At 50.8% G+C, this 13928-nt stretch overlaps 1 gene segment (V, D, J or C); it reads left to right on the forward strand.

Annotated features, from left to right (window-relative positions):
• LOC129659598 (T cell receptor beta constant 1-like) overlaps nt 1-13749 on the forward strand; it is a 102914-nt gene extending 89165 nt beyond the window's left edge. Inside the window, 5 exon segments of the C gene segment in view lie at nt 8204-8250; nt 11873-12262; nt 12917-12934; nt 13091-13197; nt 13522-13749. Coding sequence covers nt 8204-8250; nt 11873-12262; nt 12917-12934; nt 13091-13197; nt 13522-13542 — 583 coding nt within the window.
• Nucleotides 13750-13928: the final 179 nt, after the last annotated feature.

Consider the following 13928-nt stretch of genomic DNA (forward strand, 5'->3'; position numbering starts at 1 on the left):
AATACTGGAGTGGGTAGCCATTTCCTTCTCCAGGGGATCTTCCCAACTCAGAGACTGGGTCTCCCCCGTTGCAGGCAGATTCTTTACCATCTGAGCCCCCAGGGAAGCCCACGTGTAAAGAGAAGGAACGCAGAGAATATCATCAGGGGGAGGGGTCCCTGGAGAAACTTCATTCCAAAAAGGCTGCATTTGCCGTGGTTTGTCTCTGCGTCATGAGTGTGGGGCTGATTCGTGTACATGCATGCACACATGTGTGGGGCATGGTCTGTAAGATCCCACACCTCTGCTCACTGGTCCCCACGCCTAGGGAAGCACCTGCCAATCACCTTGGCCTTTTCTGAGTCGCCTCCGTGTCCCCAGCACGTGTTCCCTCCTGGAAGCAGGAGGCCCCGCTGGCCCCTGTTTCCCCAGGACCAGCTCACGTGTCTGAGAGAGATGAGACCTCCCCAGGTCTCTCTCCCTCCCTCTCCTGAGAAACCTGCCTTCTGTTCTTCCCACGTGATGATACGAACACCCTCCTGAGTCCTTGATAGACACTTTCACATTTAGTTCCCTCTACCTCTGCAGTGTTTATTATTCCGGAGATACGGACAAGGAAACAGAGGTTCAGACGAGGTTGTCAGTTCACCCACATCCCTCGTCCAGCAAATGACAGATCTGGAGTTGGCCTCTATTTGCCCAGCCCCCAAGCCCAACCCCTGCTTCCTCTACCCTACCTCATGGGCCCTCCAGCTGCCGCCCATCAGCTCTGCTACTCAACATCTTTCCAGCTCATCCCCTGCCTGCAGCACTTCCTAAGGGGCACTTATCTCCTTGCAGTCTTCTAAGCCTGTGCTCAGAGGGATCCTGTGTGTTGTTCACTTTCTGGTTCATACCTTTCCTGCTGCCCCACAGCTTTCAAAGTAGAAGCCAAGCTCCTCATCACAGAGATGCACGGTTTTTCCTGCTCTGGCCCTGCCTGTTTCCAGCCTGGGTTTCCTCACCCCTCCCTTCCCCTGCAGTGCCCCAGGGCTCAGAAGTGCTGGGGGTTCTTCCAACATGCCGTGTACCTCTGACCCCCACCCACCTGTTCACCCTCTTCAGAAAAGTCCTTGACTCTTCCTGCTCCCCGTTCTCTTCCCCACACCCCTGCACTGGCTCCATGACCCCCTGGCCTGAGTAAGGAGTCCTCATTCTCTTCCACGCTTACTTCTATCATAGTTCTGCTCATCAACATGTGTATGGATGTGCCTACCGTGGCCTTCAGCCATGAGCTTCTTATAGAAGACGTCTTGTCTTACTCATCCTGGTATGTCTAATGATTAAACAACAGCTGAGATATAATAGGCAGCCAGAGGTTGAATGAATGAAGTATGAGCTAGAAGAGGAAGCAAATATACTGAAGAAAAGGCCTTCCAGAAGAACAGTTCTCAAAGTGTGGTCCCTGGACCAGCAGGACCAGAATCACCTGGGAATTTAGGAGAAACGCAAATTCTTAGGCTCCACCCCAGACCTACTGAGTCAGGAATTCTTAGACAGAGCCCAGCAGCTTGCTTTTAACAAGACTTCCAAGGCATCCTGATGGATGTCAGAGCTTGGGAACCAATGTGGCAGAGAGAGCCTTAGACCAGTACTGTCTGTGAAAACAGCAGTCACCAATACCTTGACTAACTATATGCAGGCACATGACGAACCTTTCTGCATGTGTGCATGCTAACTCACTTCAGTCGTGTCCAACTCTTTTTGACCCCATGGACTATAGCCCGCCAGGCTCCTCTGTCCATGGGATTCTCCAGGCAAGAATACTGGAGTGGGTTGCCATGCCCACCTCCAGGGGATCTTCCCAACACAGGGATCAAACCCACGTCTCTTACGTTCCCTGAACTGGCAGGCAGGTTCTTTACCACTAGCACCACCTGGGAAGCCCAATAAACCTTTTGCCGTTCATTCGCTCAGTCGTGTCCAACACTTTACGACCCCATGGACTATAGGCCGCCAGGCTGCTCTGTCCATGGGTTTCTCCAGGCAAGAATACCAGAATGGATTGCCATGCCCTCCTTCAGGGGATCTTCCCAACCCAGGGATCGGACCCAAGTCTCTTATGTCTCTTGAATTAGCAGGTGGGTTCTCTACCACTAGCGCCACCTGGGAAGCCCAATAAACCTTTAGATGTATTATTTATGTCTCACAAGAGCTCCGTAAGGTAGGTCTTATTTTATCATCATCATTCCCATTTTACAGTTAAGTAGTGTTAGTGTTAGTTGCTCAGTCGTGTCTGACTCTTTGCGACACCATGGACTATAGCCTGCCAGGCTCCTCTGTCCATGGAATTCTCCAGGCAGGATACTGGAGTGGGTAGCCATTCCCTTCTCAAGGGGATCTTCCTTATCCAGGGAACCCGAGTCTCCTTCATTGAAGGCAGTTAAGGAGACTGGAATTTTTAAAAAATCCGGTAACTTGCCCAAGGTTTGAAGCAGAAGGCATGGGAGGGAGCTCTCAGTCTGGCTACTGGAGGTGAGATTGCCTGAGGAGTAGGACTTTAGGGCTCAGGATCAGCACCTAGGAGAGTCCCAGATTTTAAATGAGGAGGCCGGAGTGCTGGTTCCAGCCCTTTCTCCTTGTCTCCTGCCACTTTGGGGGACCCTTTAGCCTCTCCAGACTTCAGTTACATCTGGGAAATTAGGAGACAAAGTTTGGGTTAAAATGGATCAATTCACGTGCAAAAGTTTTAAAAAATTACATAGATATTATTTGCGGGTCTCCTCCCTACATCCCAACACCCACCTTGAGAAAGGCACACAGGTAACCAGCAAGCTTTCCCTTGGGTCCCCTGAGCACTATGGCATTCTTGCCCCCTCAAGTGGCCACACTGAGTGCAGCTGGTTAAGTCGAACCAAAAAATGAGGAAAGGCTGCCCCCTGCTGTCAAAGATGAAGAAAGGCTTCACGTGGCATCTGCCTGACCTGTCTAAACTTGAACCAAACAAAAAGCTTCGTGGGCACTTTACTAACAGTGTGACAAAGTTGAGACAATCCCCATGAAAACAAAAGGTGGTTGTGGAACCAAGGCAGGGTGGTATTCTTTGTAAGTTTAAGTTGGTGTGAGAGTCCCCAGGTCAAAAGGAAACTCTAACTTAGGGAGTAAATTACTGAAGTGTAAATACCCACGGCAATTTTGTGCCTAATTGTTTATTTAAATATGAATTAATTAACCTAGAGACTTGGAACTCTGAACATCCTGGGGATTACTCAGAAATATGTGTTTTTCACCAGGCTCCTAGGTGACTGGAGATTCATTCAGCAAATTCAGTACCATGAAACAGCTTCTTATATAAACTGTTCTTCCTTGAAAAAAAATGACTTTATAAATGAAACAAGTATTTTTTTTTTACAGTGGTAGATTTCAAAATATCACTTAAAGTAGTATTTTGTTGTTTTTCTTTTAAAATTTTATTGTTTTACTTTAACATAATATAGATAATAGCTCTATTACCCATTTAAAATAAAATCGCTATCTATGGCTCAAAAACCAACACTATAAAGTTGACACTGAGAAATGTCAATTTTACTTACACTCTGCTTCTGTCTCCTCCATTTATTCTTAACAGGTAATCGCTTTTACCCATCTCTTTTGTAAACTTCCAGTATTTCTTCATGTAGCATGAAACACAGAGAAGTGTGATTCTTATTTTTCTCCTCTGTTAGACAAGGGTGGCATATAGAAACCTTATTCTGCCGCTTGTTTTTAATCCAGTTAACAGTATATATTAGAAAACTTTCATCCATTTTTAGCATTGAATAATATTCTGTTTTGTGAATGTGTCACAGTCTATTTACCTAGTCCTTTACTGATGGGTACTTGCGTTTTTCCCAATCCTTTGCTATTCCAAATAATGCAAATATTTTACACACTTGTTTTCATTTGTATGCAAAAGTAATTACAGGATAAACTCCCAAAGGTTGAATTTCTGGGTGAAAAAGTAAGAACATTTGTATTATTTATGGTGGTGGTGGTATTAGTCACTAAGTCGTGTCATAATATTTATAGATAGTTACAAATTGCTCCCATTAAGAGTTGTATTATTTAGCATGTCAGAGCGTTCTAAGTTGCTTCAGGCATGTCCAACTCCTTGCAACCCTATAGACTATAGGCCTGCCAGGCTCCTCTGCCCTTGGGATTCTCCAGGCAAGAATACTGGAGTGGGCTGGCATGCCCTCCTCCAGGGGGATCTTCCCCACCCAGGGATCCAACCCCCGTCTCTTTTGTTTCCTCCACGGCAGGAGGGTTCTTTTACCACTAGCGCCACCTGGGAAGCCTGGTGATAGAATTGTCTTCCACTATTCACGTACTCAAATTGGTGAAAACTGACATTTCAATGCCATTTTAGTTTGCATTTATAATTGCAAGATTTTTTTTCCCTATGGTTAAGCACCATTTGGATCTTTTCTTCGGAACCTTCTCATTTTTATTGCACTGCTGGATTATTTTCTTATTGATTTCTAGAAGTTCATCATCATGAGATCAGCCCTCATGATGAAAATTGCTAATGCTTTCCCCATATTGTCATTTATCTTTGACTCTATGTATGTTCCCATGAAATTAAAAGATGCTTACTCCTTGGAAGGAAAGTTATGACCAACCTAGATAGCATATTCAAAAGCAGAGACATTACTTTGCCAACAAAGGTCCGTCTAGTCAAGGCTATGGTTTTTCCTGTGGTCATGTATGGATGTGAGAGTTGGACTGTGAAGAAAGCTGAGCACCGAAGAATTGATGCTTTTGAACTGTGGCGTTGGAGGAGACTCTTGAGAGTCCCTTGGACTGCAAGGAGATCCAACCAGTCCATCCTAAAGGAGATAAGTCCTGGGTGTTCATTGGAAGGACTGATGCTAAAGCTGAAACTCCAGTACTTTGGCCACCTCATGCAAAGAGCTGACTCATTGGAAAAGACTCTGATGCTGGGAGGGATTGGGGGCAGGAGGAGAAGGGGACGACAGAGGATGAGATGGCTGGATGGCATCACTGACTCAATGGACGTGAGTCTGAGTGAACTCCGGGAGTTGGTGATGGACAGGGAGGCCTGTCGTGCTGCAATTCATGGGGTCTCAAAGAGTCGGACACGACTGAGCGACTGATCTGATCCGATGTTCCCCCTGAAAGTGTGTTGTCATTATGTGGTCAGGTTTGTCTTTTTTGCTTCTAGACATTGAGTCATAGTCTGAAAGACCACAAAAGAAAGGGCCATCTAGTGAAATGAAATCGAGACTACTCAACTGGAGTTTCAGTTTCAAGGTCATCCTGTGCAGGGAAAATCAAATATCTGGCAAAAGTTTAAAATGTTTCTGCCCTTTAGGGAAAAAGAGGAAGAAGACCTTGACTATGATCACGTGACCAAGCGATTGCATTTCAATGTTCCCGAGGCTGTATTCACCCAGTTCTCCGCCTCAGTTTCCCGGAAAGCCCTTTACCGAACCCTGATGTCTGAAGTCCGCAATGAGAAGTGAGGCAGCCGACGACACAGGTGGTTCCCCCCTCACCTCACACTGATTAGAAATACAGCTCTCCCACCATCCCCATCCCACCCTCAAGGTCATTGCATTGCACTGAGCTGAGCTATAGCTGATTCACGTTGCTGTCCAGCAGACATAACACAACACTGTCAAGCAATTATCCTCCAATTTAAAAAAAAAAATGTTTTTAAAGTGAATGCAAAAAAAGGAAAGAAATACAGCTCTCAGCTATGACTTTACCCCTGGAAAAGCTCTACCTCTGTGTACCTGGTGGCCTGTTCTCTGGACCACCCTGGGGGTTCAGAGTTGGGCCAAAGGGGCAGACTCTGGATTCTGTGGGACCCCATTCTCAGATAAAAGGTGTGATCTCTGGGTGCCTGGTGTCAGGGGCAGGCCAGGGATAAAAGGGGCTGCTACTATGAAGACAGCCTACAGAGGGGCGGATACCGAGGAAACCAGCCCTGACACAAAGGCGCACAGCTCGGAGGATCCGAGAAGGCCCTGAAGAAAGGGCACGAGGTGAGGAGGGAGCCCCCTGGCCTTGTTTGTACCCGCCTCCCCCCGCCGCCACCCACCCCCACCCCCACCTCCGCCCCCGTCCCCCCCCCCCCCGCCACCCTCAACACGCACCCGGAGTGCTGATGTCACCTCCTCGCCCTCCAAAGTCCTCAGGGGGCAACTCTCTGGTGGATCCTCCCAGACTCCCTCTCCGAGGGGCGGGCCCATGGGAGGGGCCGTTTTTGTATAAAGCTGTAACGTTGTGGGGACAGGGGGGCCACGGTGATTCAACCCTATGGGAATCCTTTACAAAAACCTTTCTGCCTATCCCAGTGCCCATCATCTTTCGCTCTTCTCCTGGGTCGCCGGCCCAAGGGTGGCTTGGGTTGGGAGGCCTCCACCTCCCCCCACCATTTACCTGTCAAGCCAAAACCACGGAGCAGGACAGGTCTGGATCAGAGCTGAAGCTTCCAGGCAGAAAGGCCAGATGTAAGAAGATACCTCTGTGGCCTCAAGGATGAAGGACTCAGGGAGACCCTTTATCCCACTCCCACACTACCCGCTCCCTGCCCAGGGCAAGGTCAATGGGAAGGTGCGTGGGAGGTGACCCGCTCTATGAAACAAGAAGTCAGCACTATGCCAGGACCCCCCCATGGATGCTCATGGATGTCTGGGACCCTGCCCACATCCCCAGGCCCATATCCCTGTGACAAACCCTCAGGAAGAATCAAAACAGGGGCTCAGGGCCCTGTGGATGGACTCTGTCCATGCTCTGAGGCCCCAAGAGTCAAGAGTCAAAAATATTCTTTCATGCAATATCCATAAAGCACAGGAGAGGACTCCCAGTCCCAGAGTCCACCAGACACCAACGCAGACCCCGTCTGCTCTGCCCGCCTTTAACTGCTTTCCTCCTTGCTCCGCTTCACTGTGTGAACACTGAGGTTTTCTTTGGAAAAGGCACCAGGCTCACAGTTATAGGTAAGACACAGTCCGGGTCTTTCCTGGCTCTTCGGAGGGGAGGGCGGTCCCAGGTGTGTGTTGTAGGGTGGCTGTGTTCTGATGTGTTATGACTATCACTTCGGCCCAGGGACCAAGCTGACGGTTGTAGGTAAGGCTGGGGTCTCCAGGTGGGTACCATGAGGGAGCACTCCCTCCAGGGGAAAGTAGGAAGAAAGGGATGACCCAGGTCCCGGGGTCCGGGGGCGCTGGAAAGCTCTGGAAGGCTATGCAGGGTGTTTGAAGGGGGCTGGTGTCTTTGGGAGGGAAGAGATCCTTGAACGCCCCAACCTTTCCTCGAATCCCGGCTGTGCTCAGCAGAGGAGGGGAGGTTTTGAAGTGAATCCTGGAGTCTTGGCTTTGGAGACTTCTACTTTTTTGGGGGGGGTGGGGAGCGGGGAAGGAAGACGGCTCACTGCTGTAGGTAAGCCAGCCAGGACTGGAGGGCTGGGAACATGCAGGGAGGGGCAGAGTCCAGATGGGGCCTCCGTCTTGGGTGCCTAGGTTAAAGCGCTTATCAGAAAGATCTGAATTCCTGTCTTGGTGAGTTCTTGTCTTGATGAGGCGGGCAGCCTCCATCTCCAGTAATTTCATGGGCGGGCTCGGCTAAGCCTGGTTTCCCTACCGGGAGGCAAGTAATCTCAGTTAGAAAGGGGTCACCTTGTCCATCTCCTGTCTCCTTGGAGGATGCCCATCAAAGCCAGGGTAGATGGGAGAGCCTCTGGCCCCGGAGCTGTCAGTCCTTCCATTTTTCTCCTGCCTGCAGAAAGGAGATGGACACAGGAAAGGCGGGTGGGGAGTCCCGCACTATACGGTTTTAAACCCCCTCCACCCCAGGAGTTAAAGTTCTGCTAAGGAAAGGAACAGGAGAGCCGCAGGTGAACCGGGGGATGAAGGATTCAGAGGTGCAGCGAGTTTCCCTACTAGGCTTTAGGGTTGTGTGACTAATGATAGACTCTATTTCGGCAACGGGACGAAGCTTTCCGTCTTGGGTGAGTACAGGTCTTCCCCGGGGATGGTGTGCTGTGAAGCTGGAGTTCTAGAAGTTCCCCTTAGAGAAGGCCGGGACTTGAGAACACGGCAGAGAAAAAGCTGAGGGTATGGGTGAGCAGAGAAGGTGCTAGAACCCCCAGAAGTGCTGGGGGGAAGGTCGTCTCTGGAAGGAAGGGCACCATGTTACCAGACTCTGGGGTTTGCCACACCCACGTTGTGCTGTGGAGCAACCAGGCACAGAACTTTGGACATGGGACCCGGCTCGCCATCCTGGGTAAGACGCAGGACCCGGGAGGTGGGGTCACTGTCTCTGGGACCGGAGTGTCTGTCTCTCCTCCCTGTCCTGACAGAAGGGGGTCGAATAAACTCTGATCCCCGTGCGGCTTTCCAGGATCTGGATCTGCCATCTCTTTATTTATTTTTTTTAATATTAATCTTATTTATTTGTGGCTGTGCTGGGTTTTTGTTGCTATGCGGGCTTTTCTCTAGTTGCAGACAGCAGGGGCTACTCTCTAGCTGTGGTGTGCAGGCTTCTCATTGCAGCGGCTTCTCTCTTTGTGGAGCACCAGCTCTAGGCATTTGGGCTCAGTAGCTGTGGCGCACAGGTTTAGTTGCCCCACAGCATAGGGGATCTTCCCCAACCAGGGAACAATCTTGTGTCTCCTACATTGGCAGGCAGACTCTTAACCCCTGGATCACCAGGGAAGCCCCCTGCCCTCGCTTTAGAGGCAGCTCAATTGATGCCTCTGTTTCTCGTCTGAGTCTTCTGCCCACAAGCTGCCTCCTCACACTTCTAAGCTCACCCCTCCTTCTTACATGCATGGATCGTCTCCTCCGAAGTTTCTTCCTCTTTCCCCCCTTTCCCCAGAGTGTGCTTAGGCCTTTCTCCTAGTGGCATCCCTTTGGTCCAGAGCCATGAACCCAGGCAGGGGGAAAAATGGCCATTCTGGCTCTCGAGGACCTAAGACTTTGGCCCCGCCTGAGGTTTCTGGGGGTTTTGCCATAGCCACCTGCAGCTGTGGGCCTACAATTCGCCCCTCCACTTTGGGATCGGCACCAGGCTCACCGTGACAGGTATCGGGCGGGAAGTGGGGTGCAAGGGCCTGGGGGGTCAGGCCCACCTTTCCCTCCTGAGGGAGCACCTCCAGCTTGCTGCACTGCGTCTGATGCGGCTCCTCGGCCCAGGGCTCTGAGGAGCTGTGCTTTGTCTCCAGCCTTGTCTCGCTCTTCTTCTTGTTCTCCAGGACTCCTCATCGCTCCTGTTCTGGCAGGTGTGCTGTTTGCTTTCCCTTTCTTATCTGATTGTCTCCATTCCCACCCCCATTCTATCTCCGATTCTGCACTGTTGACCCCCTTTTGGCGCATAGCCCTGTCTTCTATGTTAAAACCTACCCCCAGCTCCTCCCTCCAGCTCAGAACCCTGTCCTTGCTTTCCTTGTCCTTCGTCTATCCTTGTCTGTCCTTCATCCTTTCTGTCTCCACCGGTCTCCAAGAGCCATGCGTGTCATCCGGAGCTGGTTTAAGAGACCAGGAGGCAGTGGGGGAGCAGCTTGGCGAGACTGAGCTGGTCTGAGGGGGGCTCCTATGCCCTGAGGGCAGAGGTCCAGGTCACAGCATCACTTGAGCTTGCAGGAGTGTCCCTGGGGAGCACTGCGCTTGGTGGGGGTCAGAGGAGGTAAGCCTGAACAAGCTGTTACAACTGGAAACATACCCTTTTAGCAAGAGACAAGGCAGAAGGAGGAGAAATAGTTTGGAGGCCCCATCGTGTCAAGCCTCAGAATCTGTGCTGAGATAATGGAGCCAGTGGCTCATGATTAAACACTAACACACCATCACAACCCTTGGGAGGAAGCGGGCAAGGGTGAGGTGGGTCTGGGCTGGAGTTGTAGACACAGCCAGAGGAATGGGCCACCGAGCTCCTACCAGACTGGTCAGCTGGAGCAGGCTTTGCCCTGCAGATGGGAGCACATGACAGGGAATGTGATGGAAATTGGAAAGTCCCTGCAGATGGGAGCACATGCCAAGGAGTGTGATGGAAATTGGAAAGTACAGATCATCGGGATTCAAAATGCATGAGTTCTGGGGGAAGAGGGGCTCTCGTGCAATTTGCAAAGTGACCTAAACTGGCTCAGGCCCTCGGAGATGTAAATATAAAACAGAAATGACAATGATGGTCTCTTGGAGTTCTGAAATTGTAAGGGACTAAATCCTTATGGCAGGAAGAGAAGGGGACGACAGAGGAGGAGATGGTTGGATGGAATCACTGACTGACTCAATGGACATCAGTCTGAGCAAACTCTGGGAGATAGCGAAGGACAGGGAAGCCTGGCGTGCTGCAGTCTGTGGGGTCACACAGAGTCAGACACGACTGAACAGCAACAACAGATCGTGTGCAAATCCTTTGTAGAGGACTCAGAGAATGCCGCCATCCCTTCCATTCCTGTGTATCCTCACTGTGTCACAGACACAAACTGGGGCTCGATTTTCTCAATAGAAACATTCCCCAAACTTGGATAAAGTGGAGATATCTGGGTTTGCCACATTTCTGCTCCACAAACTCGCTCCCAGAACAGAGCTAAACACAGGTCTCAGTGCATTTTAGAAACACGGAGGGTGCTTGAAAGGTAGATGTGTTTTTTGGTTTTACTTTACTCCTCCACGTCCTCACACAAGGGCCTGCCTTCCAACAATTTCAGAAAATTCTCTTCCATCTGTCAGGCATGTGAAAGGGCCTGGAACCCTCTGATGAACTGGCCTTCAGACTTTGGGGTTTGTTCATTTCAACACTTTTCCTGCTTTGAATATAATGCGTGACTGGAACTAGGATTCCAAAGTCGGTAGGGAGGTTTGGAAATAAGAAATAAGATAAGGTTCAACCTCAGAACAGTTTTTTTAATGGGGTTCCAGCCATTCTGGGCAAGCTCCCACACACCCCAGCACCCAGGTAGGAGTCAGTTTGAAACATCAGATAGGATAATAGCCAAAGGCACATAGGCTTCCCAAAGCAGGTTACATGTAAAAGCAAAACAAAAGGTGGGTTCAGTATAATATAGAGAAAAGCATGTCAGCTATAACAGGAAAAGTATCTTTTCTAGGGAAGAATATGTATGCATGCTAAGTCACTTCAGTTGTGTCCGACTCTATGCAACCCTACGGACTGTAGCCTGTCAGGCTCCTCTGTCCATGAGATTTTCCAGGCAAGAATACTGGAGTGGGTTGCCATTTCCTCCTCCAGGGAATCTTCCCCTCTCAGGGATCGATTCACGTCTCATGTCTCCTGCATTGGCAGGCATGCTCTGTACCACTGAGCCACCTGGAAAATCCCAGGGAAGAATGGCTAATTCTAATTAATATGTGTTATCGCTCAAACAGGTAAACACATACACCCTGCAAAAACAGAAAAATAATTATTAGATGCAGTCAGTCTGGTTTCCAGGTCATATTGTTAGGAGGAATCTTCTGTCTCAAAATCCAGGCTTATCCAGCTCTCCTATAATTACTTCCAGGTCTGAAAATTAGATAGTCATGCACCAAAGAGGGATTTGAGCTAGGAAGAAAACAGATATACTCACTTAATGGATCATCCTACATGGCTGCAAGAATAAGACGTTTCAAACATAGCCAGAAAACTCAGGATATGATGCCACCTTAGGGAGAGCAGGAGGCAGTCAGTAGTGTGTATCCACGGGGTAAGCAAGAAAGAAGGGGCAAAGTTGAGGGTGACTAATAGCAGAAGATTGGGATGGTGACCCGTAAACAAACAGAACCTCCTGCTGTGTAATTTTATGATGATGCTGTGGCCCCTTTCCTTATTGCCCTCAATTCACACACACACAGCCCCTACCATGCCCAGCCAGCTCTCAGGCCAGTCCTGGCCCCCACCCTTGTCCTTCCAGACGATCTGAGCCGGGTCCACCCACCCAAGGTGGCTGTGTTCGAACCCTCGGAGGCAGAGATCTCCCGGACCCAGAAGGCCACGCTCGTGTGCCTGGCCACGGGCTTCTACCCCGACCACGTGGAGCTGACCTGGTGGGTGAACAGGAAGCAGGTCACGACTGGGGTCAGCACGGACCCTGAGCCCTATAAGGAGGACCCCACGCGGGATGATTCCAGATACTGTCTGAGCAGCCGGCTGAGGGTGACCGCCGCCTTCTGGCACAACCCCCGCAACCACTTCCGATGCCAAGTCCAGTTCCACGGGCTCACGGACCAGGACCAGTGGGAGGAACAGGACAGGGACAAGCCCGTCACCCAGAACATCAGCGCTGAGGCCTGGGGCAGAGCAGGTGAGCCGGCAGGGAGGGAGTCAGAGCCGACAGAGGAGAGATCAGGGAGAGGAGTGGGAAGGCTGCACACAGAGTGAAGGCGTTGAGGGAGAGCCCAGCAAGAGGGGGGACAGGGCACCTCCTCGGGCGAAGTCCTCCCCCGGATCCAGATCCTCAGCCCAGCTCAGCTGTGCTGGTGGGTCCCCTCCCTGCCCGCCTGCACAGCTCAGGGTCCCAGTGGTGGGTCCCCATCCCCTCCAGTGGGATGAGCATGCTGTGGCCACATTGGCACAGACAGTGCTGGGATTTCAGAGGCTGCTCTGAGCCTGGGGGTCAGTGCTGACTGAAAGCTAGCTTAGTAGGTCTTTTTCGTTTATTTGTTTTGTTTTAAGCATCTCAAAATACCACACATTTATGATTGCATAGCTTTAATGTGTCAGGAATCTGGGCATAGCTTAGCTGGCTCGTTTATCTCAAGATGCTACAATCAGATGTCAGCCAAAGCTGGAGTCTTATCTGAAGGCTCAGCTGGGGCAGGATCCACTCCCAAGTTCAAGTGGTTGTTGCCAAGGTTTAGCATCTTGCCAGCTCCTAGACTGAGGAAGGCTGGCTTAGCTTTGAATCGGGTTTAGACGATCAGGCTCTCATCCATTTCCCTCCCCTTTTTTCTTTCAGACTGTGGCGTCACCTCCGGTAAGTGGCCTTCTCCTCCTATGTCCCCATCTCCTATTATCTTTGCTCTGGAATCAGAGAATGCCGAACCCATGGACCCTGGTGGGGGCCATGAGGGAAGGAGGCCACAGATGACCAGCTCACAGGTACCTATCTGCTCTCCCTTCCTGCCAACAGCGTCTTATCAGCAAGGCGTCCTGTCTGCCACCCTCCTCTATGAGATCCTGCTGGGGAAGGCCACCCTGTACGCTGTGCTGGTCAGCGCCCTGGTGCTGATGGCCATGGTAAGGAGGGGCCAGGATGGGGCAGGCAGGTTGGAGGGGACACTTGAAATGCAGCAACACAGACCTAGGAATGTAGAGACCCCACCAGGACCAGAGGTGGGCAGAGAGGAAGAAGGGGTTCACCCGCATGCCTCAGAAGACCCCTTGCACCTCTGTGATCACAGTGGAAGAGCCATGCTGGGCAGGAGAAACTGGGGTCACCAGAAAACCCAATGGCTGGATGTTGGGAGGAGACCTGCTATTTGTCTTGTCAGTGGGACACCTGCTTCCTCTCAGTCCCCAGCACTCCTGGCTCCTTGTACCCTCACACCTTCTCTTCCTCAGGTCAAGAGAAAAGAGTCCTGAAGCCAGCTTCCAGCCTGTTACTGCCCTGATGGGAATTCTGCTTTTCCCGTTCCTACCCAGTGCTTCTGAAGAGCGGCCCTCATCTCTGGACTCAGCGCAGCGTCCACGGCCATGTGAGGGTGCCCCAAACTCTCAGGACCAGGATCTCCCTAACTCAGGGCAGACCCTAGGGGGACTGAACTTCCTGAACCAATAAAAATGCTCTGTTCTGGCTTGACTCTGCCTTGTGAGTATCTAGATACCTCTTCTGTCCATCTCTGAAGTCCCATGTGACTCCAGTCAGGGTACAAACTGGAGCTCTTCAAGGACAGTCCCCTGCTGTCCTTTCAGGTGGGAGGTGTCACATGCTCCTCCTTGTCAGGGAAACTTAAGGACGTGTGAAAGGG

The sequence above is a fragment of the Bubalus kerabau genome, chromosome 8 (genome assembly GCF_029407905.1).
Source record: "Bubalus kerabau isolate K-KA32 ecotype Philippines breed swamp buffalo chromosome 8, PCC_UOA_SB_1v2, whole genome shotgun sequence".
NCBI classification, from domain to species: domain Eukaryota; kingdom Metazoa; phylum Chordata; class Mammalia; order Artiodactyla; family Bovidae; genus Bubalus; species Bubalus kerabau.